The sequence below is a fragment of the Aquarana catesbeiana genome, linkage group LG08 (assembly GCF_042186555.1).
Source record: "Aquarana catesbeiana isolate 2022-GZ linkage group LG08, ASM4218655v1, whole genome shotgun sequence".
NCBI lineage: Eukaryota > Metazoa > Chordata > Amphibia > Anura > Ranidae > Aquarana > Aquarana catesbeiana.
Window position 1 is genome coordinate 94,175,055 of NC_133331.1, and position 24,887 is coordinate 94,199,941.

The 24,887-nt window shown below is 47.4% G+C and overlaps 1 protein-coding gene across 1 annotated transcript in view; it reads right to left on the reverse strand.

The window, feature by feature from the left end:
• The window catches only part of PDZD7 (PDZ domain containing 7), a 135,070-nt gene that overhangs the window by 18,028 nt on the left and 92,155 nt on the right, over positions 1-24,887 (reverse strand). Inside the window, exons 10-12 of the mRNA XM_073596166.1 lie at positions 24,287-24,450; positions 10,440-10,531; positions 3,590-3,681 (exon numbers count right to left, since the gene is read on the reverse strand). Coding sequence (XP_073452267.1) covers positions 3,590-3,681; positions 10,440-10,531; positions 24,287-24,450 — 348 coding nt within the window. The remainder of the gene's footprint in view (positions 1-3,589; positions 3,682-10,439; positions 10,532-24,286; positions 24,451-24,887) is intronic.

The following is a 24,887-nucleotide window of genomic DNA, read 5'->3' on the forward strand; positions in this document are numbered from 1 at the left end:
CTGTGTCCCAGCTTTCAACTCTAGGGTTCCAAAACTTGTGCTTGAATCTATATAAGTCTCCATCTACATATAAGAAGCTGCTCTGTGGAAGAGCGGCTGGTGTAAGAAATTCATACTTTATCAAGCACCATCCAATACATTTGTCCCTATTTTGCACCAGGATGAATTTCCCAATGGAGCCAATGGCCAGATTTGAACCAGGCTCAGCATCCAAGCGGATATTGGCTCATAATCAGAGTGCTTAACCTCTATGCCAATCCTGTAGGCAAGAGCTTCATCTCTTTGTTGACTTATACGGTTTACAATGGACCAGTTTACTATTTGACACTGCAAGAGACCTGCATTGCCAGAAAATATATAATTTAAAGCCAGCTTAGTGGCTAGGTAACTTGTCTACAATCATGCAGCCCTATGCTGCCAGAAGTTCAAATCCCAGCCTTTGCAATGCACTCACTTAAAGTTAGAAGCAATTTTTCAAGCTTATATATAAGCATGAGCTATTTGTTTTTGATCATAGACAATTTTTTAGTTCTATATCATAGTGTAGGCCTGGTTCTACAGGCCTCATCCAACTATGTCAATTTTCCCCACCCATATTAGTACTATATGACCTTTGAAAAATGCCAAATACCTAATGGTAAATAGCATGCCAAAGACTGACTAGGGACTGATCATATTGACGGAGTTGGTCAGCATTGAAATAAAGGCAAACCAAAAATCCCTGTTTTTATGCAAAAGATTTAAAAATGTATGTAAGGGTGGATAGAAATGTGTACAGCAGATTATTTGAGAATCTAAACATTATTGCTGATTAGGCCACAAGACAAAACCTAAACTTCAAATAAGCTTCTTACTTTAGAGGGAAATGCTATAAAATTACTGTTCTCACCATGGTTAAATTTAAGTGAATGGTTTACCCAAATTTGCACTTGTCTCCAAAGACACATGACCCTTAAAGCCTTGTACACACGGTATGATTGATGGCCAACCAAGCTTCTGATTTTTGTCAAAATGATGTGTGCCAGGATCGTCCTGCCACAAACACAAACGTAGTAACGTACTATGAGGAATTTCAGCTCTTGAGCGCCACATTTTAGGCCTCTTCTGCTAATTTTGTGTTTGGTGAGCATTGATTCCGAGCACGCGTGTTTGTACTTTCGACTTTTGTGTGACGGCTATGTGTACTGACCATACGAAAATCTGACGTCAAACCGTTGTCCGCTGAAAAATTTACTAGCCTGTCATCCAACATTTGTTGGCCAAAAGTTGGATGACAACTGTCAAAAGGAACGTACTAACGGTAAGATTTTAGGACAACAGACAATAAAGCCTCGTACACACGGTACGATTGGTGGCAGGGTAGTCTGTATGGTGTGTGTGTGTGTGTATGTGTGTATATGTATATATATATATATATATATATATATATATATATATATATATATATATATATATATATATATATATATATATATATATATATATATATATATATATATATTGTACACAAATAGATCTAAAATATTTGTGTCAATTATATCTTTATAAACCAACTCATTTCCTATCATGTATTCCTATTGTATGCTGTATATTGATGAGTAATGTCTTTGCAATGCAACAAAACCAATTTTCACCCTCATGTGCAGGTGAACTGGTAAATGACAGCTGTGAATTTAACTTTGTGACAAACTGACATTTTTGAAACATAGAATGATTTTAAATAGGACGAAAGTGGAAAAAGCATATATGCAGTGCATCAAGAACTAGCAGTTAAGGCCAGATTAATGTAATGTAATTAAAATTATAGTTATGTTAAAATTAGTGAAAGGATGATTTATCAAAAAAAAAAAATCAACAATGTATGCCCACCTAATATCACAGTAAAAATACCATTGCTGTGGTGTATGAAACAAACACACCCTGAAGAATGTGCTCTATAAGCAGCTTATTAACAGGAGGTTGATGATGGAGGCCTTTGCACTGACATCACCACGGTACTAAGGGATTGATTTACTAAAACTGGAGAGTGCAAAATCTGGTGCAGTTCTACAGAGAAACCAATCAGCTTTCATGGTTTTTTTGTCAAAGCCTAATTGAACAAGCTGAAGTTAGAAGCTGATTGGCTACCATGCACAGCTGCACCAGATTTTGCACTCTCCAGTTTTAGTAAATGAACCCCTAAGTGTTAGATGTTCCTGTAGTCACAGAATCATACAGTCCTTGCTCTGACACTGAGTAAACCCTGGGTGAGTTTTTTACCAATACCAACACTTTCACGCCAATCTCTTGGTTCTCCACAGCACTCAGCGGTCCTTTTGCTGACTTCCATTCTTTATGGGGCTACTGTACAGATGTGGAGGTCAGAGGGAGGAATCGATCTCTGGTGTCCCTCACATTGTGCATTAACACTCCCAGAAGTAGCAGAAGAAACTTCAGCTGGATGTTACTCAGCATTGGAAATGTGTTCAACAGCAGGAGAGGCAAGTATATTTGTAGGTAGAGAACTTTTAAAAAAGTTTTCATGCAAGCTAAAGGCTTCTTATGGGCATGCATGCAGAGGTGCGTTGTGCTGCCATTGCTATTTGAATGGTACCCTTAAGGCACCTCCAGAACTCCCCTGCACTGCAACACAGTGCAGCACACTATATGTGTTGTGGTGCATTGCACTACAAAAATGCAGCATGCCCTAAATTTTCATGCATTGAAATGCGTTACTGGCTATTTATTTTGAATGGGCTACCCAATGCAGTGTTCTACAGTGCATAATACAACAAGATATTGTTGATGAGGTCAGAGGGCTGCGTATCAGAATCATGTGTGGTGGGCCCCTGCATGCACTGTGCACTCTCCATATTCCAGTGGAGTACAAACTCTTCATAGGATTACATTGCTATTTTAAAAATAAAATAAAAGCTTTCCTTTAGAATCAAACATGTTATACTTACCTGCTCTGTGCACAGAGCAGCTCTAATCCTCCTCTCCTCCACTCTCATAGCAAGTGCTTACTATTGGGGCACTCGTGCCTGCTTGCTCCTGAACTGGCTCTGTGTGTCCATTGACACACAGAGCATGACTTGGCCCCACCCCCACGCTCTGCGTTTGAGACTAGCAGGAGCCAATGGCTCCTGCTTTTGTCTCTGGGCCAATGAGGAGGGAGAGAGCCAAGAGAGCTGCTACCCTTGTGCAGATCTCTGAATTGAGATCGGGTTCAGATAAGTATATGGGGGGCTGGGGGGGAGCTGCATGCAGAAGGTTGTTTAATTAAATGCACAGAATGCATTAAGGTAAAAAAACCTTCTGCCTTTAGAACCACTTTAAATGTAGAGTGCACAGCGCATGTGTGGACTGTCACAGCCTTGTTGGCAATATCTCACAGGATTGGGGTGAGGTGAGTATGAGACTGGCAGGGGGCAGGAAAAGCTTTAATATAAGGGTAACTGCACCAGAGGTAACACCTGCTCATAATGGTTTCAACAAATGGATAGGAATTCCATGTGTAGTTCTCTCCACCAGATTGCTTGAGGAATATGAGCAGCCATCCAAAATTAACATTTCAACTTTGGGTCCACTGACACCTTTAGTGTCCCACCTGATCTGTTCTTGAGGGCATCGTATGCTTCCATCTCCAGGGAAATAACCATACTGTCAAACCTCCCGAGATCTGTGAGTGCAATCAACCCTCTGCAAAATAAATGCAATAAACATACTATAAGTAACAATCAGATATTGGGTACAGTTCATTATTATACTTCTTTACAGCTCTTTATGGGAGTAAACAATATGTAAATATGTAAATATGTCATGCCCAATGTGACAATGGTTTTACATACCCAATCATTTTCACCTAGCAGTTTTAAAACATATTTTAAAACCTCTTGGCTACCAGTTTGGTTTCTTTTTTTTTTGTTCTTTGTCCTGTAAGGACTCACTGAAAAGTGTGAATAATTAGCTCTGCAGCATATGAGCACATTTTCCTCAGCACTATATAGTAATATTGGGCTTCATTCGCTAAATCATATCGCATGCGGTATTTGGGTCACGTGACACATTTTTCCCAAATATCGCATGCGATACTAAAAATGTCAATTCGCTATCCCTGTTTGTGGTATTTACCTCAAAAAGCAAAAACATTTGCTAAATACTGCATATAACAGCGTTAAAGTCAGTTCACTAAGGGCACTTTCACACTGAGGTGCTGACCACATTAGCGACGCTTTACTGTTGTTTTAGCGGTGCTTTTCGCCTGCTAGTGGTCCGCTGCCGAAGCGCTTTGCAGGCGCTTCTACAGCACTGGCCATTGATTTCAATGACAGGGGCGTTTTAGGAGTGCTAATTATAGCGCTCCCGCACCGCCCAAAGATGCTGATTGCAGGACTTTTTTCCTGTACTGCAAGCGCACCGCCCCAGTGTGAAAGCACTGGGGCTTTCACACTGGGGCTGCAGAAGAGGCAGTTTACAGGTGCTTTTCAGGTGCTATTTTCTGCGCAAAAACGTCTGTAAAACACCTCAGTGTGAAGTGGCCCTAAAGAAATAAACAACCAGGAAATAGCTGGTTGATAAGAGCCAGCAGCCACCAGCATCCTAACCAATCAGTGAATAACTGGTTGTTACGGAGCTGTCAGTGGGATCCCCTGCTGACAACAGAATGCAAAAAAAAGGAGGAGCCAACATAAATAAATAACAAAAAAAAAACAGTGGGGGGTTTCCCAATCGATACCAGGCGCTTCAAGTCTGGTATGGATTTTAAGAGGGACCCCACCCAAAACAAAACAAAAAAATGTCATTGTGTCCCTCCTATAATTCATACAAGAACCTTATCCGAGCATGCAGGCCAGGAAAGGGGGGGGGGGGGGGGGGCAAGTGGACCACCCCCCAAGAACCTTGTCCCCATAGCCTGGTTGTCATAGGGGGGTGTGAGAGGGTGACTTATCGGAATCTTGAACCCCCATTTAACAAGTGATCCCCCAGATCCCAGCCCCCCCCCTCAAGTGAATGAATAAATATAGGGTACATAGAAATCCTACTCATTCACCAAAAAATGGGCAAAGTAAATAAAAACAAAAAGACTGTTTTTGACGAGTCCTTTATTAAAAAAGGCCCATCCACACAAAAAATGAAATGTCCCCCCCCCAAGGAAATCCAATGTCAATCAAAAGGAACGCCAGCTGCCAACCCGCACAAAAAAAATGACCTGTACCCTACGCTTGGCTCCCATCAAATGACAGCTTCGCTGCCTACCCGTTGCTAAATAAACTGGGGGTCACCTGGTGATGTCAGCAGATGACCCCCACCCCTTGTGACATCATCCACTCACCATGCCCCCCTGACAGCGGATGAGTCATAGTTGTCGACGCTGGCAGCCGACACCATGTTCACTACTAAAAAACTGCATCACTTCAAGCAATACCACATGCGGTATTCTAGTAGTGTTTTTTTTTTTGTTTTTTTTGTGAATTGCAAAAAAGTTTTGAAAAACGCTATTGTAAAGCGGTAGATACCACCTTTGTGGACGAATTAAATAATAACGATAGAAATATCAGGCTTACATATACCTATGACCCAAAGGTTCTGCCTTTTCTGGATCTCACCATTAAGGTTGAGGATGGAAGGCTCCAGACCAGGACATTCAGAAAGGACACAGCGGCCAATACACTACTTTTGGCCTCTAGTCATCATCCGAAGCCTCTCATACAGGGTATCCCGGTGGGACAGTTCCTCAGAGCCAGGAGGAATTGTTCGGGCGAGGATGATTTCCACACCGAGATGCATGATCTGTATGGGAGGTTTCGGGACCGAGGATACTCCCATAAATCCGTCAGGAGAGCCAAGAGGAGAGCTCTCCTCACGGACAGACAGTCCCTCATAAATAACTGTACTGTGAGTAAATTAGGAAATGAAAACCAGGCCCCAATTAGAATTATTACTAGATACGGGGCACAGTGGGAACAAACCAGGAAGGTCCTGGGCCACCACTGGCACATTCTATCTGAAGCCCTTATCCTGGGAAAAACTGTCAGAGATAGGCCACTCCTCATAGCTAGAAGAGCAAGGAACCTCAAAGACTGTCTAGTCCACTCTGAATACAACAGACACAAAAAACGGGACTGGCTTACCTGTCTCCCACCCCTGAAGGGTATGTACCCATGCAGAAGGTGTCACATTTGTAAATACGTTGATAGGACTGACATGTTCGCCAGCTCTAACGGTAACAAACAATTTAAAATCAATAGCTTTATTAATTGTACCACAACACGCGTGATATATATGTTAACTTGTCCCTGTGGACTAATTTATGCTGGCAAAACCAAGAGACAGTTGAGGATTAGAGTTGGCGAGCATATTCAGAGTATTATCAACAAAGAGGACGACCGTCCTCTAGCATTGCATTTCCTGAAGGAACATGAGGGGGACCCGAGGGGCTTGAAATGCAAAGGCATTTATAAACTGAACCTACCTTCCAGGAGGGGGGACTTTGATAGGGTCTTTTACCAGAAAGAAAAAATGTGGATTTTCTATCTAAACAGTATGCAGCCCCTCGGCCTAAACAATGAGTGTAGCCTTTCTGTATTTTTGGAACGCTAATCGGATTTCTGAATAAAATGTCTATATACAAAACTATGGGGAGGTGAGGACCATCTGTATTCATAAGATGATCTGTCACAGATCCCATAGATAGTTAATTTTCATTTAACTAAACATTTCTTTCCTCCTCCCTTCCCTCTTCTTCCCCCACCCTGGGAATTAATGAAGTACCAACACAACTATCCTTATTGGTCTGTGTCAGTACCCCAGCTACTCAAAATTTGATATTTTGCTTTACAATTTTTTTATTGCCCCCCCCCCCCTTTAGGACTGCACCTGTTTTGAAATGTAGAGTTTCACTAATGGTGAATGACGTGTTGATTGGTGTTCAGGTGTGTTAGGTTTCAATTGTCTATTGCTCTTATTAGCTTGGCTACTTAAAGCACGGACCCTGACCCATTGCGCATGCTCTGAGGAAGCCTGGGATCAGGTGAAACGCGTAAGCATCTTGCCACCGTGCTACCGGTGACAGGGACCCCTGGATGTCCACCTATACCTTGAACCATCTCCATATATTTCCACATTGCGTTATTGCCAGCAGCCGCATAGCCTAAAGTGATCCTCCTTATCCACTGATTCCGGATGTGGCTCTCTACACTACGCTCCATACAGCCCCTGGACACTGCTTGGTCTGAGGATGTGAACCCTGCTGCTCAAGGTACGCTGTGAGCCAGAACGAATCAACACAGATGTGAGTGCAGGGTCTCCCAGTGTGTATTTCTTCTGAGTGAGGAGACCGCGATCAGACGGGAGCTTGGAGGAGTGAGAGTCAACCAGCACAAGACTTCTAAATGGTGAGCTGTCATTATATCTCATTACTTGGGAATCACCCCATCTGAATTAGTGACGCTTAGTCTTACTGTGGATCTCTGAGACTTTAGGTCATTACCTACTGTACCCCTGTAATCATCCGTGCCGCACTGTACACATGCCCGGCTGGGAATAACATCTCCAAGTGGATCTCTCGTCCATCTCAAAACACCAACTTATGCAGGCAATTGCTCTGACCATAAGCCCATTGATGTCTTGATTATGTCCGTTGGATCTGAGCTTTCCTGGACTATTCAATATGCATCTGACCCGGGTCTAAGATCATTGCCTGCATGTGTGTGTGAGATGACTGTGTGAGATGTGCGTATTAGGTTTGGTGGCCACCCAAGTCCCCCTAATGCCGCGTACACACGAGCGGACTTTCTATCCTACTTGGTCCGGCACACTTTCCGACGGACTTTGTCCGCCAGGTGCGCCGGACTTTAAAACGAACGGACTTGCCCACACACGCCGGGATTTTCCGGCGGGCTAAGTCCGCCCGTCTTTCCGACGGACTTTCGCCGGAGTTCCGGCGGACTTTCAGAATGAACGGACTTGCCCACACACGGACAAGTCCGTTCATTTTGAACGTGACTCAGGTGCGACGGGACTAGAAAAGGATGTCAATCTTGCCGCTTTTATCGGCGAGATTGACACCTTGCTAGCCCCGTCGCGGGGCATACCAGGCCCTTAGGTCTGGTATGGATTATAAAGGGGAACCCCGCTACGCCGAAAAAACGGCGTGGGGCCCCCCCTAAAATCCATACCAGACCCCGATCCGAGCACGCAGCCTGGCCGGTCAGGAAAGTGGGTTGGGGACGAGCGAGCGCCCCCCCCCCTCCTGAACCGTACCAGGCCGCATGCCCTCAACATGGGGGGTGGGTGCTTTGGGGGAGGGGGGCGCCCTGCGCCCCCCCCCCCCAAAGCACCTTGTCCCCATGTTGATGAGGACAAGGGCCTCTTCCCGACAACCCTGGCCGTTGGTTGTCGGGGTCTGCGGGCGGGGGCTTATCGGAATCTGGGAGCCCCCTTTAATAAGGGGGCCCCCAGATCCCGGCCCCCCACCCTATGTAAATGAGTATGGGGTACATGGTACCCCTACCCATTTACCTAGGAAAAAAGTGTAAGTAATAAAACACACTACACAGGTTTTTAAAATATTTTATTAAACAGCTCCGGGGGGGGATCTTCCTCCGGCTTCGGGGGTCTTCTTCCGGCTTCGGGGGTCCCTCCGCTTCATCTTCTCCCGGCGTCCGGTTGGTTCTTCTCCGCTCTCCGGCCTCTTCTCCCGGTGTCGCAGGTCTTCGGCCGGCCCCTCCGCTCTCTTCATGTAGCTCTATTGCGAGCGGAGGTCCGGACTTCTGGGCTTCTTGGCTTCTTGGCTTCTTGGCTTCTTGGCTTCTCTTCTCTTCTCTTCCCCCAGATGTTGACACGACGCTCTCTCCGGCTGGACTGGTCTCTGAGGGCTGCGTTGTGACTTATATAGGCGGAGACCCCGCCCCATATGATGTCACAGTCAACATCTGGGGGAAGAGAAGAGAAGAGAAGCCAAGAAGCCAAGAAGCCAAGAAGCCCAGAAGTCCGGACCTCCGCTCGCAATAGAGCTACATGAAGAGAGCGGAGGGGCCGGCCGAAGACCTGCGACACCGGGAGAAGAGGCCGGAGAGCGGAGAAGAACCAACCGGACGCCGGGAGAAGATGAAGCGGAGGGACCCCCGAAGCCGGAAGAAGACCCCCGAAGCCGGAGGAAGATCCCCCCCCGGAGCTGTTTAATAAAATATTTTAAAAACCTGTGTAGTGTGTTTTATTACTTACACTTTTTTCCTAGGTAAATGGGTAGGGGTACCATGTACCCCATACTCATTTACATAGGGTGGGGGGCCGGGATCTGGGGGCCCCCTTATTAAAGGGGGCTCCCAGATTCCGATAAGCCCCCGCCCGCAGACCCCGACAACCAACGGCCAGGGTTGTCGGGAAGAGGCCCTTGTCCTCATCAACATGGGGACAAGGTGCTTTGGGGGGGGGGGCGCAGGGCGCCCCCCTCCCCCAAAGCACCCACCCCCCATGTTGAGGGCATGCGGCCTGGTACGGTTCAGGAGGGGGGGGGCGCTCGCTCGTCCCCACCCCCTTTCCTGACCGGCCAGGCTGCGTGCTCGGATCGGGGTCTGGTATGGATTTTAGGGGGGGCCCCACGCCGTTTTTTCGGCGTAGCGGGGTTCCCCTTTATAATCCATACCAGACCTAAGGGCCTGGTATGCCCCGCGCTCGCCGCAATAGGAAGATTTGTTTTTCCTATTGCAGCGAGCGCGAGATGCAATACCATCCCCTCGTGTCGCATTTGGTCTGTCGGACCAGCCTACACACGAGCGGGCTTTCCGTCGGACCAGCACACACACGAGCGGACTTTCCGCCCGAAACTGAGTCCGACGGAAAGATTTTAAACATGTTTAAAATCTAGGTCCGGCGGGCTTTTGGGAAGAAGTCCGCCGGAAAAGTCCGCCGCCGCCCACACACGGGCGGATTGTCCGGCACACTCTGGTCCGCCGGACCAAGTATGCCGGAAAGTCCGACCGTGTGTACGCGGCATAAGACGTCTGTCTTATTTTTAATCATATGTTGTAGGTAGGAGTAATCTTTTGTGGAGGAGTTATTCGTGTACAAATTTGCTTTTTTCTATTTTGTCTATTTTTGGATAACTAATAAAGATTTGTAATTAACAACATCAGTTGGTCCTTGTTGAAGAACTGCTTTGCGGAATCTTTTTCCGCTTTTCTGGTTTGATGTTTGTTTTAGTTCAGAGGACAATCACCCCATGATCGGTGATATAATCACCGCTCATTACCGGGGCTGATGATGCATACAGGTGTTTAATTTGAGTAGGCAGCGGGTAAGCCACATTGATACTCATATCCACCTTTAGTAATTTGGCTGGGTCTTTGGTCTTTTTCTCTTGTGTTTAGATACCGCTTCCTGAATGCAGCCCATTATCTCCCAATTTTGTACCGGACTGCCTTTATTAAGAGGATAATTGCAAAGCGGGGTCTTACCTAATATCTCGTAAAAGGAGAAGCTTCTCAGGACGGTCCAGAATGGCGAGTAATGGTCTTACCAAATCTTCAATTCCTCCTTCATTGATATACTGTACAAGAAAAAAATTGTAGTATACTCTTACTAATTACAAAATGGACTGTATTAGGACAGCATCCTTGTCTGTGACTTTTATGTGACTTGTTTTATATACTTAAAGGAGAAGTATAGCCAAAGTTATTTTAGCTGTACCTCTCCTGTGGATCACAGAAGTGCAGTTTGTTCTGCACTCCTGTGACCTGCTTTCAGCTGACAGTGGGCTAAAGCTCGCTGTTGGCTGATGTCACTCAGCCAGTCCAGGCGCTGGATTGATTCTGACTTGAATATATATGTGATATATCCAGAGTACTGTATGGGCAGCTGGCTCAGCCTTTCACCGAACCACTGAGAGCCTGAACCAACCCCTCCACAGCCCAACGCTCCAGTGATCACTGGAGGGGCAGAGCAGAGAGGGGGTAAGTGACAGTCACTGGCTCTCTGCTCACTGAAAACTGAGCAATCAGTGGTCTTTGATCGCTTTTTTTTTTTTTTTTTTAAACCCGAACTTCTCTTTTTAAGTATCAGACAGTATAATGGCTCTGCATAATCGTAAATGATTTTTGGCAGGAGGCTACAAACATTATTTTGTTTTGTCAGACAAACCATTTAAAGTTATTTCAGTAGTCACATAATTGTGGTATGCATGTAAGGAAGCGTCTGCTGTTAGATGTTTGTTAATTATGTATCTTAAAAACTTGGCACTGGGTACATGTCATTTATGGGCCAAAGGAAAAGTCTTTAAAACCATGACGAGATTATAGTCTGCTGTCCAAATGGCCATGGTAAATTATTACTGGGAACGTACAAGCATCTTTTACATTTGTGAAGCCCATTCAGTACCATAGTACACAGTGTAAACGCTGGAGCAGCCATAGTGTTATTCTGGCACTTCTCGTGTTTCTGAAGCCTGCTATTAAAATTGTTTACACCTTATTGTTATAAATTGTTAGCTATATCGCATAATCAATAATGGTTTAAACCTAAATAAAACCTATTACCTATTCAAGGAACAGGCTTGCTTTGAATGTTTATTTAACCACTTAAGAACCGCCCCATAGCAGATATATTGCGACAGGGTGGCCCTCTTGTGCTGAATCACCTATATATACAGTGAGTCTGCACTTCCACCTAGGGGGCGGCCCACTTTTGCTGTGATTACTCACAGCAGAAGCCAACCTGGCCTTATATAGCACCACATATGAACTTTGAAATTTCAAGCACTTGTCACTTTTCTCCTAAGTTCATATGTGGTGCTACATAAGGTCACAATTAGTGCGTCGTGCCGGTGTCTCCACTCGTGCTCCCGCTATTTGACCACACTCATCAGAAGGCTTTCCCCTAGATTGGGGTAAATAGGGGGAGCACGAGTGGAGACACCGGCACGCCGCTCTAATTGTGACCTTATGTAGCAGCACATATGAACTTTGAAATTTCCAGCACTTGTCACTTTTCTCCTAAGGGGAGATACCACGTTATTAGACATAGTAATTGCAAATTTAACATCACCTGTTAAGTGATCGCACAGAATATGAGTTTTTGTATTGTAGTCTTTGAGGAATTTGGATTTTTTTTTACATTTTTCACATACATGAATTTGCACAATTTTGGATACAACACTTGTTTGAATTGATTATGATTTAAGCACTGTGTATGAATTCTCAAATTTTACATATTTAGTAGTAAATTGTTGCACTTGGAGGCACGTACACACCCTAGCACATTTTCCTTTATTATAAGAAAACCATAACAGGCATTCAATTACACAATAAGCAGCGTCACTCTCACTTTATAAACCACAAAAAAATTCCATGTATATACCATTGTTTATAGATGCTATAACTTTTGCAAAAACCAATTAATATACGCTTACTGGGATTTTTACCAAAAATATGTAGCAGAATACATATTGGCCTAAATTTATGAAAACATTTGATTTTTTCTTTTTGTTTTTTTTTTCATAATTGTCACTCTGTATTTTTTATTTTTTGGGCTATAAACAAAAAAAGAGGTGATCAAATACCACTAAAAGAAAGCTCTATTTGTGGGAAAAAATTTATATAAACTTTATTTGAGTACAGTGTTGCATGACCGCGCAATTGTCAGTTAAAATAACGCAGTACCGTATCACAAAAAATGGCCTGGTCAGGAAGGGGGGTAAATCTTCCGGAGGTCAAGTGGTTAAAAAGAAAGCGATGATGTATAGTGTATATAGTAAAACTTCTTTGGTGGTATTCTGGCACCACCTACTGGCAAAAATCAAATAGGCCATTAAAAAAAAAAAATACAAATTATCATGCAGATCTACATATACCGTAATTTAGTAAATGAACCAAAGTTTGCCTTTTTATTGCATCATAGCAAATGGAATCTTACATTTAGACATATTTAGAAATACATATTTACAACCGCAAAGAAAATTTTACGTTAACACAGATTTATAAGTCCCAAAACAGGGTTGTCCAACATTTTGACCTTCTTCGGAAGGGGAGGAATTGTCCTGGGCCTCATATTAAATATAGTAATAAAACTTAATATTTTTGTAATAGAGAAGAAGGCAACATAAAACTAGTGCGATAATTGGCACTGTTTTGGATAAAAGAACACGTCAACATCAAGTTGGATGGATGTAGTAGCAGGGGAAGACCAATTGCAGAGGATCTCTTTTTTGGCATAGAAAAGATGATAGGAGATTAAAAGTTTGCTATGGGTGCGGTCTTAGGCATCCACAAGGACTTACAAAGAGGTCCAGTTCAGGTGTCCTAGGGACAGACAGTTCCAGCCGGACATTTAGTTGTTCAAATATTCCTGACCAGAAGGTCGATAGAGCGGGGCAGTCCCAGAACATATGTAGATAGGTACCCAGGTGTGTCCGACACCGGGGGCAGTGTGGGTCCCTATCAGGATATATCCTAGACAATCGCACCGGGGTAAAAGAGAAACTTTATTTGTATCAATTTGTCCCCTTCCGAGATTACCAGCTTGGGACCTTGTTCTAAACAGTCCACCCAATCCTCCTTATCCAAGGCAGGAATATCCATCTTCCACACATGCCACAGCCTATCCATTTTTGTGGAGTCTTTTGTCAGCAAGGTGCCATATAAAGCAGAGAGAGGCTTCTACAGATCACTACAGGACAAAAGGGTCAAATTGAAGGAGTGGGGGTGTAGGGAACTGGGCCCTAGCCGCATGGCGGAGCTGGGCGTATTGGAAATACATCCAACCAGGTAAGTTATGTGACTTGGAGAGTTGGGTGAATGACAGAATGACAGTAATGTACCTGCAGGCATAACGTCTCTTAGGGTCTTAATACCAAATCTCACCCACATCTGGGAATCTGGAATCATCCTGAAGTGGGGCAAATTAGGGTTCCCCCAGAGAGGCTGGACCAGGGACCAGCGCTCTGATAGGAAGAACCGGCGTCGAGCCGCAATCCATACTCGTACCGTGGTCCACATCCCGAAAGAAAGATGCCGGGATCCAAATTGGGCTATTCCGGAAAACATAGTTGAATTTGGGCAAAATCATCATCTTTAAGATGCTGATGCGGCCCAGTAAGTTTAGCGAAAGTCTGGACCAGGATTGGCACCTCTCCTTGAGGTGACGGAGCAAGGGGAGTATATTGAGACCATAATACTTAGGCAGTGTCCCTGGCCACCTTGACTCCAAGGTATTTGAAATCATTGACCCATTTCAATGGTGTAGGATTGACCGTAGCAGGGGCCTGGTTGTCCAGAGGAAAGAGGACTGATTTTCACCAATTGATGCGGATTCCCGATAGGGTTCCAAATTTGTCAAAGAGCTCTAGGGCAGCAGTTAGCGAGGGACCAGCATCATGCAGGTAAAGTAGGGCATCATCCACATAAAGGGATAGTGCCAAATAGACTGGGAGACAATGGGCACCCTTGACGAGTGCCTCTGTGAAGTGGGAAGGGATCTGAGATCCTATTATTAGTGCCCACCCTAGCCCTCTGCGCCTGGTAAAGTAGCTGAATCCAGTGCAGAAAGCCAGGGCCAAAACCAAAGTTTTTCAGCACCCCCCAAAGATACTCCCACTCCACAGAGTCAAACACCTTCTCAGCGTCAAGAGAGGCGATCACTCTAGATCCGGCATTGTCATGGGTTAGGGACAGATTGAGGAAAAGGCGCCTAATATTTATCTCTGTGCCCTTGCCTGCATAAACCCGGTCTGGTCTATATGGATCAATGTGGAGATAACTGAGGACAGACGGGTGGCCAGTATATTTGCATCCACATTGAGCAATGAAATGGGTCTGTATGATGCACATACCTGGGGGTCCTTACTGGTTCAGGGATTAGGACTACGATTGCCTCTTCCATAGGTTCAGGCAAGGCATCCATATTCGCGAGTCCAGAGAAGAGGGTTGTGAGTCTAGGGGCATGGAGTTCCATATGCAGGGCCGTCTTTAATATTGATTGGGCCCTGGGAAAGATTTTATTGGGGCCCCCCCAGCTAGACTCAAAATGAGTTTACTGCAGCAGATCAGGCAACGATTGTGATTGGCTACCAGAGATTACAACACATCATTACAGCTCACAGATTAGTTTCTAGAGGTTACAGAACATCATTACTGCTCACTAATTGGATTCTAGAGGTTACTGAAAATCATTATTGCTCACTGATTAGTTGCTAGAGGTTACTACACATCATAACCTCTCAGTGCAATTTGCGAGTGTGGCCAAACTGCACTAGCATTGAGGGGTGCACTATGTACAGAGTGCAGGGTTGGGGGTGCGCTTTGTGCAGAGTGCAGGGGTGAGGTGGGTGCAGAGTGCAGGGGTGAGGTGGGTGCAGAGTGCAGGGGTGAGGTGAGTGCAGAGTGCAGGGGTGAGGTGGGTGCAGAGTGCAGGGGTGACGTGGGTGCAGGACTGAGGTGGGTGCACAGTGCAGGGCTGAGGTGGGTGCAGAGTGAGGTGAGTGCAGAGTGCAGGGGTGAGGTGGGTGCAGATTGCAGGGGTGAGGTGGGTGCAGAGTGCAGGGGTGTGGTGGGTGCAGAGTGCAGGAGTGAGGTGAGTGCAGGACTGAGATGGGTGCAGAGTGCAGGGCTGAGGTGGGTGCAGAGTGCAAGGCTGAGGTGGGTGCAGAGTGAGGTGAGTGCAGGGGTTAGGTGGGTGCAGAGTACAGGGGTGAGGTGGGTGCAGAGTGTAGGGGTGTGGTGGGTGCAGAGTGCAAGGGTGTGGTGGGTGCATAGTTCAGGGGTGAGGTGAGTGCAGGGGTGAGGTGGGTGCAGAGTGCAGGAGTGAGGTGGGCGCAGAGTGCAGGAGTGAGGTGGGTGCAGGGTGCAGGACTGAGGTGGGTGCAGGATGCAGGACTGAGGTGGGTGCAGAGTGCAGGACTGAGGTGGGTGCAGAGTGCAGGACTGAGGTGGGTGCAGAGTGCAGGGGTGAGGTGGGTGCAAAGTGCAGGACTGAGGTGGGTGTAGAGTGCAGGGGTGAGGTGGGTGCAGAATGAGGTGTCTACAGAGTGCAGGGGTGAGGTGAATGCAGAGTGCAGGAGTAAGGTGGGTGCAGGGGTGAGGTAGGTGCAGAGTGCAGGGGTGAGGTGGGTGCAGAGTGAGGTGGGTGCAGAGTGCAGGGGTGAGGTGGGTGCAGACTGAGGTGGGTGCAGAGTGCAGGACTGAGGTGGGTGCAGAGTGCAGGGGTGAGGTGGGTGCAAAGTGCAGGACTGAGGTGGATGCAGAGTGCATGGGTAAGGTGGGTGCAGAATGCAGGGGTGAGGTGGGTTCAGGGTGAGGTGGGTGCAGAGTGCAGAGTGAGATGAGTGCAGAGTGAGGTGGGTGCAGAGTGCAGGGGTGAGGTGGATGCAGAGTGCAGGGGTAAGGTGGGTGCAGAATGCAGGGGTAAGGTGGGTGCAGAATGCAGGGGTAAGGTGGGTGCAGAGTGCAGAGTGAGATGAGTGCAGAGTAAAGGTGGGTGCAGGAGTGAGGTGGGTGCAGAGTGAGGTGGGTGCAGGGGTGAGGTGGATGCAGAGTGCAGGGGTGAGGTGGATGCAGAGTGCAGGGGTGAGGTGGGTGCAGAGTGTGGTGGGTGCAGAGTGAGGTGGGTGCAGAGTGAAGAGTGAGGTGGGTATAGAGTGCAGGGGTGAGGTGGATGCAGAGTGTAGGGTGAGGTGGGTGCAGAGTGCAGGGGTGAGGTGGGTGCAGGGGTGAGGTGGGTGCAGAGTGAGGTGGGTGCAGAGTGCAGGGGTGAGGTGGGTGCAGGGGTGAGGTGGGTGCAGAGTGAGGTGGGTGCAGAGTGAGGTGGGTGTAGAGTGCAGTGTGAGGTGGGTGCAGAGTGAGGTGGGTGCAGAGTGCAGAGTGAGGTGGGTGCAGAGTGCAGAGTGAGGTGGGTGCAGAGTGAGGTGGGTGCAGAGTGCAGAGTGAGGTGGGTGCAGAGTGCAGAGTGAGGTGGGTGCAGAGCGAGGTGGGTGCAGAGTGAGGTGGGTGCAGAGTGAGGTGGGTGCAGAGTGCAGAGTGAGGTGGGTGCAGAGTGCAGAGTGAGGTGGGTGCAGAGTGCAGAGTGAAGTGGGTGCAGAGTGAAGTGGGTGCAGAGTGAGGTGGGTGCAGAGTGCAGAGTGAGGTGGGGGCAGAGTGAGGTGGGTGCAGAGTGAGGTGGGTGCAGAGTGCAGAGTGAGGTGGGTGCAGAGTGAGGTGGGTGCAGAGTGCAGAGTGAGGTGGGTGCAGATTGCAGAGTGAGGTGGGTGCAGAGTGAGGTGGGTGCAGAGTGCAGAGTGAGGTGGGTGCAGAGTGAGGTGGGTGCAGAGTGAGGTGGGTGCAGAGTGAAGTGGGTGCAGAGTGCAGAGTGAGGTGGGTGCAGAGTGCAGAGTGAGTTGGGTGCAGAGTGAGGTGGGTGCAGAGTGAGGTGGGTGCAGAGTGCAGAGTGAGGTGGGTGCAGAGTGAGGTGGGTGCAGAGTGAGGTGGGTGCAGAGCGAGGTGGGTGCATAGTGAAGAGTGAGGTGGGTGCAGAGTGAGGTGGGTGCAGAGTGCAGAGTGAGGTGGGTGCAGAGTGCAGAGTGCAGAGTGAGGTGGGTGCAGAGTGCAGAGTGAGGTGGGTGCAGAGTGAGGTGGGTGCAGAGTGAGGTGGGTGCAGAGTGAGGTGGGTGCAGAGTGCAGAGTGAGGTGGGTGCAGAGTGAGGTGGGTGCAGAGTGAGGTGGGTGCAGAGTGCAGAGTGAGGTGGGTGCAGAGTGAGGTGGGTGCAGAGTGAGGTGGGTGCAGAGTGCAGAGTGCAGAGTGAGGTGGGTGCAGAGTGAGGTGGGTGCAGAGTGCAGAGTGAGGTGGGTGCAGAGTGAGGTGGGTGCAGAGTGCAGAGTGAGGTGGGTGCAGAGTGCAGAGTGCAGAGTGAGGTGGGTGCAGAGTGCAGAGTGAGGTGGGTGCAGAGTGAGGTGGGTGCAGAGTGCAGAGTGCAGAGTGAGGTGGGTGCAGAGTGCAGAGTGAGGTGGGTGCAGAGTGAGGTGGGTGCAGAGTGAGGTGGGTGCAGAGTGCAGAGTGAGGTGGGTGCAGAGTGCAGGGGTGAGGTGGGTGCAGGGGTGAGGTGGGTGCAGAGTGAGGTGGGTGCAGAGTGAGGTGGGTGTAGAGTGCAGTGTGAGGTGGGTGCAGAGTGAGGTGGGTGCAGAGTGCAGAGTGAGGTGGGTGCAGAGTGCAGAGTGAGGTGGGTGCAGAGTGAGGTGGGTGCAGAGTGCAGAGTGAGGTGGGTGCAGAGTGCAGAGTGAGGTGGGTGCAGAGTGAGGTGGGTGCAGAGTGCAGAGTGAGGTGGGTGCAGAGTGAGGTGGGTGCAGAGTGAGGTGGGTGCAGAGTGCAGAGTGCAGAGTGAGGTGGGTGCAGAGTGAGGCGGGTGCAGAGTGAGGTGGGTGCAGAGTGCAGAGTGCAGAGTGAGGTGGGTGCAGAGTGCAGAGTGAGGTGGGTGCAGAGTGAGGTGGGTGCAGAGTGCAGAGTGAGGTGGGTGCAGAGTGAGGTGGGTGCAGAGTGAGGTGGGTGCAGGGTGCAGAGTGCAGAGTGAGGTGGGTGCAGAGTGAGGTGGGTGCAGAGTGCAGAGTGCAGAGTGAGGTGGGTGCAGAGTGAGGTGGGTGCAGAGTGCAGAGTGAGGTGGGTGCAGAGTGAGGTGGGTGCAGAGTGCAGAGTGAGGTGGGTGCAGAGTGAGGTGGGTGCAGAGTGCAGAGTGAGGTGGGTGCAGAGTGCAGAGTGAGGTGGGTGCAGAGTGAGGTGGGTGCAGAGTGAGGTGGGTGCAGAGTGAGGTGGGTGCAGAGTGCAGAGTGAGGTGGGTGCAGAGTGAGGTGGGTGCAGAGTGAGGTGGGTGCAGAGGTGCACAGCTCTCCTCCCACCCAGATTTCAATACAGAGCTCCACTCCCCTAAGTACAAGGCTGTCCTCCCACAAAGCCCCCCCCCCCCATTCCAGTACAGAGGAAAACTCTGTGTACTCACAGCATGTTGTCCTCCGATGTCCGTGGAGCCTGCCAGTCCCAGAAGCAGCTTCCCCTGTGCAGAGTCCCCGCCCCCTTCCTCCTCTGCTCTCATAGATCGTGCGTGTACCCGAGGGATGAGAACAGCTGCCGGAAGAGGAGCGCTGTCACTTGGAAAAACACAAGCCATGCTTGTGTATTTCCAAGTGACAGTAGCGAGCAGCCAGCATGCGACCAGCACCGGAGGTGGCCGAACTCCGGCGGGCAGTGCAGGGTTTAAGGGACGGGCAGCGCAGGGCCCCCAACAATGACAGGGCCCTGGGCAGATGCCCCTTTTGCCCCGCGGTAAAGACGGCCCTGTCCATATGTTGGGAGTAGAACTCTGTAGGTAGACCGTCCGCTCCCAGAGTCTTCCCACCTTGTAGGCCCCCAATTGCAGCCTGGACTTCCTCTAGGAAGATATCCTCATCAAGTTGGGTCCTATGGACATCTGACAGAACAGGGAAGGGAACATTCCCTAAGTATTCCTGCAGTTCAGAAGCGGTGAAACAGGTCCTAGAGCTATAAACCTCCTGAAAAAAGTTTAGAATCTGGAGCTGATATCCTCAGGAGAGGACAACAATAATCCTTGGGCATCTCGAATGCTCGCAATGTGTGTGGAGCCTACCTGACCCCTCGCCAACCAAGCTAAATATCAAATATCGTCTGCATGGAGTGCAGCATAGATTTTTTTGGTTTGTTCAACATTATACAAGGAGAGTTCCCGCAGGGCCCTCTGCCAGGTCACGTGACTAGCAATGTTTGGAGATTCAATATATGCTGCCTCACACCTTCCAGCCTCCCCCTCCAATACTTCCAAGGACCGAGAGGCAGAACTCTCTCTGCAAGGACGATATGCGGGAAATGTATTCCCCCCGTATCCAGGCTTCAAATGTGTCCCATAGAGTTGTGGCATTAGCTGAGACTCCATTTAAGAGCCAAAAATTACAAATGGCTTACAGCATTGACTTATCATATAGCATTGACATATCTGCCCCCAGGGTCCGTTCATACCTCAAGTATCTGAAATGGGAGGGACCTACGGATCAATATGCTTACACCCCTAGCATAATTTGAATATGTGGAATGATAGCGGGCTCCCACACATGCTCTCCGGAGACCAAGAATCTTGGAACCGATCAGGTGGGTCCCTTGTAGGATGCATATGTGTGGGTTGGATTTTTGCAGGAATTTAAAAACCAGGGACCTTTTAGTCGCTGAATTTTACCACTTAAGCCCCGGACCATTTGGCTGGCCAAAGACTAGAGCACTTTTTGCGATTCAGCACTGCGTCGCTTTTACTGACAATTGCGCAATCATGCAATGTGGCTCCCAAACAAAATTGATGTCCTTTTTTTCCCACAAATAGAGCTTTCTTTTGGTGGTATTTGATCACCTCTGCGTTTTTTATTTTTTGCGCTATAAACAAAAAAATAGCGACAATTTAGAAAAAAACACATTACACATTTACACATTTCACATTACATTACACATTTACTTTTTGCTATAATAAATATCCCCAAAAAATATATTAAAAAATTTTGTTTCCTTAGTTTAGGCCAATACGTATTCTTCTACATATTTTTGGTAAAAAAAATCGCAATAAGCATTTATTGTTTGGTTTGCGCAAAAGTTATAGCTTCTACAAAATAGGGGATAGTTTTATGGCATTTTTTAATTAGTAATGGCGGCGATCAGCGATTTTTATCGTGACTGTGACATTATGGCGGACAGATCGGACACTTTTGGCGCAATTTTGGGACCATTCACATTTATACAGCGATCAGTGCAATTAAAAATGCATTGATTACTTGTTTACATTAGCATTTCCCCGTTCTTCCTCTCCGTGAGACGATCGCGGGTATCCCCGCGGACATCGAGTCCGCGGGAGCCCTAGATCACGCTCACAGAGCTCCCGGCAGGGCGGCGCTCGCGTGCCCACAAGCCGCCTCTTAAAGGGCAACTTACAGATACATGATTCTGCCTGTATGTGCCCTTCTGCCACAGTATATCTGCGTGAGGCGGTCAGGAAGCGGTTTAACCCTGAACATTCCATGAGGTAATGGATATGTTAGTCATTGATTATTTGGTGGTAGATAAATGGCCATGATCCGTATGTCCTTAACTCTGTCTGTCGGGACCCAACGGGCAGAAAACCGACCCAACACACTTCCCATGTTTCACCCACCAATCGGACAAACCACAAGATGAAAAATATCAAGTTAAAAATTACATTGTTAGAAAAATAGTGCACAACAGGCCTCCAATAGTAGTAAAGCAACTCCATAAACAATAAAGTAAATTCCTCCAATATCTGCAACGGCAGAAAACATTCCCTCCCACCCCACATCCCTGGCAAAAACTGATGATGCATGTTATCCCTTAACCCCCAACTATTACAACTTTGTGGAGGACGTGAACTTAAAGCAAAGAGGTGTTGCAAAACAGAGCAACAGAGATGCTGGTTTAGTGGTGCAACAAAATTCTCCTGGGCGATCCCAGGGGTACATAGCTTAGTTACATATATACATTAGAACTTTATACCAATTATTTATAACTCAGGTATGTAAGCCTGCTACAGAGCACTCACACAGCCGTGGCTCTGAGAACAAATGTACTCCCACTGTAGACCCATAGAGGCACAGTTCCAGTGTTAGGACTTCATAGCAGGGAATTTACCAGCCCAGCAAACAATGGCCCCTTGGGATCAGATAGGTCCGGGGTGGCTCCGCATCTGGCATCCCGATGTCCTATAGTCCTGGGGGGTATACCACACGTCCTGGGTCAGGGGCCAAGGGAGCATAGCACACATATCTATCTGGCATGTAAGGGACATGTGGTCGTATCACCAGGCAGTATGGACAAAAAAGTAAGCAGCTTAGCATAGGGCAGCAGTAAGTGATTTGCGCAGGGCCACCATCCAGCTGCAGAATCATACTCAGCAGCAACCACATACATGCGTGGGGTAGCCAGGTCCAGCGTCAGGGTGCCAGTAAACTAACCCCACTGATACTAGTGAACTGTAGGGGCAATAGGTAGTCATTGGGGCCGGTACAACACTGGCCCCAGCAGCACATGCAGGGTAAAATCAAAGACCTGGATATCCAGTAGCCATGTTCAACAATCTAAATTCACTAGATACCTCCATAGCAGGGAGCACCAGAAATTATATCCGGCAAGATTGCAGCTAGTATGGCGTCTCACACAGCAAGCCTCATAGGAAACAAGGAGAACAAGAAGGCCCAGAGGAACTTGAAAACAACTGAAATTATCATCCTTTAGCGGAAGGGAGATAATGACTCCAGCCAGGCAGCGGCATACCGAAGTGAGGTGAAAAATTTAACAGTTTCTCCGTCCTGGACCCTCAGCTTAGCAGGAAAAAAGACACTGTACTTGATGTTTCATGCCCGCAGCCCCACTTTAACCTGGTCAAAAGACCTGCGAAGCTTTTGGGTCTCAAGTGAGTAGTCAGGAAATAATAGTAGTCTAGCATTTTGATGCTTCAACTCACCCGCCCTTCGAGCTGCTCAGAGTATTTCATTGCGGTCCCTGAAGTTTAGCTTCCAAAAGGTCAGGGTGCGGGGGTTAGAGCCCTGCGGCCCGGGAACAGGAGGAATCCAGTGAGCGCGCTCCACTGTGAAGTATGGGGAGAATTGAGCAGATGGCAGCAAGGCCCGCAGAAGCTCCTCCACAAACACTGGCGGATTCTTCCCCTCCACTCCTTCAGGCATGCCCACAATCTGGAGGTTGTTCCTCCTGTTCCTATTCTCGGCGTCATCCACCTTGTATTCCAAGGCTCGGACCTTGGTTTGGAGGGTGCGGATAGAAGCCGTGTGATCCACAATGGCATCCTCAGTCTGTCCAACTCTCTGCTCCACCTCCGTCACTCTCGATTGGAGCTTATCGAGTTCCTGCCGATGAGACCGACATCCAGCTGTACTGCCTCTATTTTGTTAGTTAGGGCTGCCTGGCAGGATGCAATCGGTGCCATCACCTCCTGAAAGCTGAGCCGGGTCTCGCCGTCGGGTCCTCCATCTCAGTCTGCGATGCCATATTGCTCGCTCTCCTGGGGAGGTCCGCCATTTGGGGAGCAGCTTGCGGCACTGTATCCTCCGCAATCAGTGGGAAACCAAGCTTTTTTTCCCTGTGCCATGTTCTGTAGGACATCCAGATCAAGGCAGGGTAGTTTTCAGGCAAAATATCTATCAGGAGTCAGGATATTAGTAATATAACCAGCAGAGCTCTGGATCCTGCGTCCTCTCAGGTTGCCATCTTGGACACGCCCCCCCAGGATGTTTTTCTTTAGGAACATAAAACTTATTTCAGTAAAGATACTGTCGCATGTGTTCTGTAAGTGTAAATGCATTTTTACATGCAATTCAAAAAAACGATTTAAAAAAAATCAACATTTTCAAGTAAATTCATGATTTTGTATTGGGCTGCATTTATAGCTGTCTTGTGCCACATACGGCCCATGAGCCGCAGGTTGGAAACCCTTGTCCTAAAACAGCATATAGGTTTCTGTTATTCTAATTTACATAATACATTTACTCTTACTGTATAGAACAAGTAACCTACCCAAAATCCTCCACTAAGAAGTCATCAGTGTAGTGGGTACCTCACACCACAAGCCATTCATTATGCCCTCAATAAAGCTGAACTCCAGGCATATAGAAAAGACAAATAAATGCAGCTCATTAATAAATTGATCGACTATTTTTTATAAATGCAACTAGTGTAAGTACCTGAATTGACTTGATTTTAGTCCATGTATTTAGATGTTTGCCTGGAGTTCACCTTTAAATGCATTTTCGATTTCAGTAAAATTCCTTCAACCATGGAAAACACTAAATTTTATTTATCTTGGTTGGCTATAGGAAGCAAAATTCCTTTCACTGTCAAACCTCTCCTGGAAGAATGAAAGATGGCTTGGTTGGTTGTTATAGCCAAAACACATTTTTTTTTTTTTTTATATAAGGCCCACTTACACATCTCTAAATTACTTACAGAGAACCGTTCCCTTCAAAAGTGATATGATATGTTGGTGGGCTGAATCCACAACTGACATATATATTTTCTTAGAGACTTCAGACCCCCCCATGGCATGAATTTCCCATTCCTCTGCAATCTTTCAATTTTTCAATTGCATTTTACATCATGTAAAATAGAGCGAGACTCCTTCGTGATGACAACAGAATGTGGATGGATCTGGAATTTGAAGTCCAGAGTTTTATATAAGTTCTGAAGTACCTGGGAAATACAGCTTACAGCAGGTGGACTGACCCTTGAAGAATATCTCTTGTCCCATAGGAAAAGTAGCATATTGCAAACATACCCTTCTACAGTGACGCAAGATGGCTGCTACTTCATCCTCATTTAGCAGTTTTCTGGCCATGTCCTCGGTTTCTGCCAGCTTGTCCTCTATAGACAGGTCTCCATTATAGATTGCTTTTAGCTCCCTTTGAGCCCCAAAGAAGAATGGCCGACTACGTTCTTTGCCTAAAGAATGTCAGATCATCAATGATGGGCAGCTACACATACTGTACACAATGTTAATTCACTGCAAACACAATCACTAGAAGTTGCCTGACCACCATGCGCATAGCTGCTCTCATACTTAATGAGGCCTGTGTGCTAAATCTTTATGAACACTGATACACAGGCCTCCAAACATTCTTTGTGTCTTGTCTTGTTTTTATTAATCTTTGTAACAGCAGAATTCACCAGAACCCTTACCTGTACAAGAGTAATGCATGGACATTTTCTGGGGTCCACTTAAGTCAAGAGTGATTGGGGCTTTTGAATACTGCTTTTAAAGTCAGGATGATGAAATTGGTCACACAGGAGTTATATTGGGACCTTTACATGCACTCTTAAGATGTCAAGTTTATAATACACTGCAAAAACACTACTAAAGGTAGAGTTTCGTTTAGAAT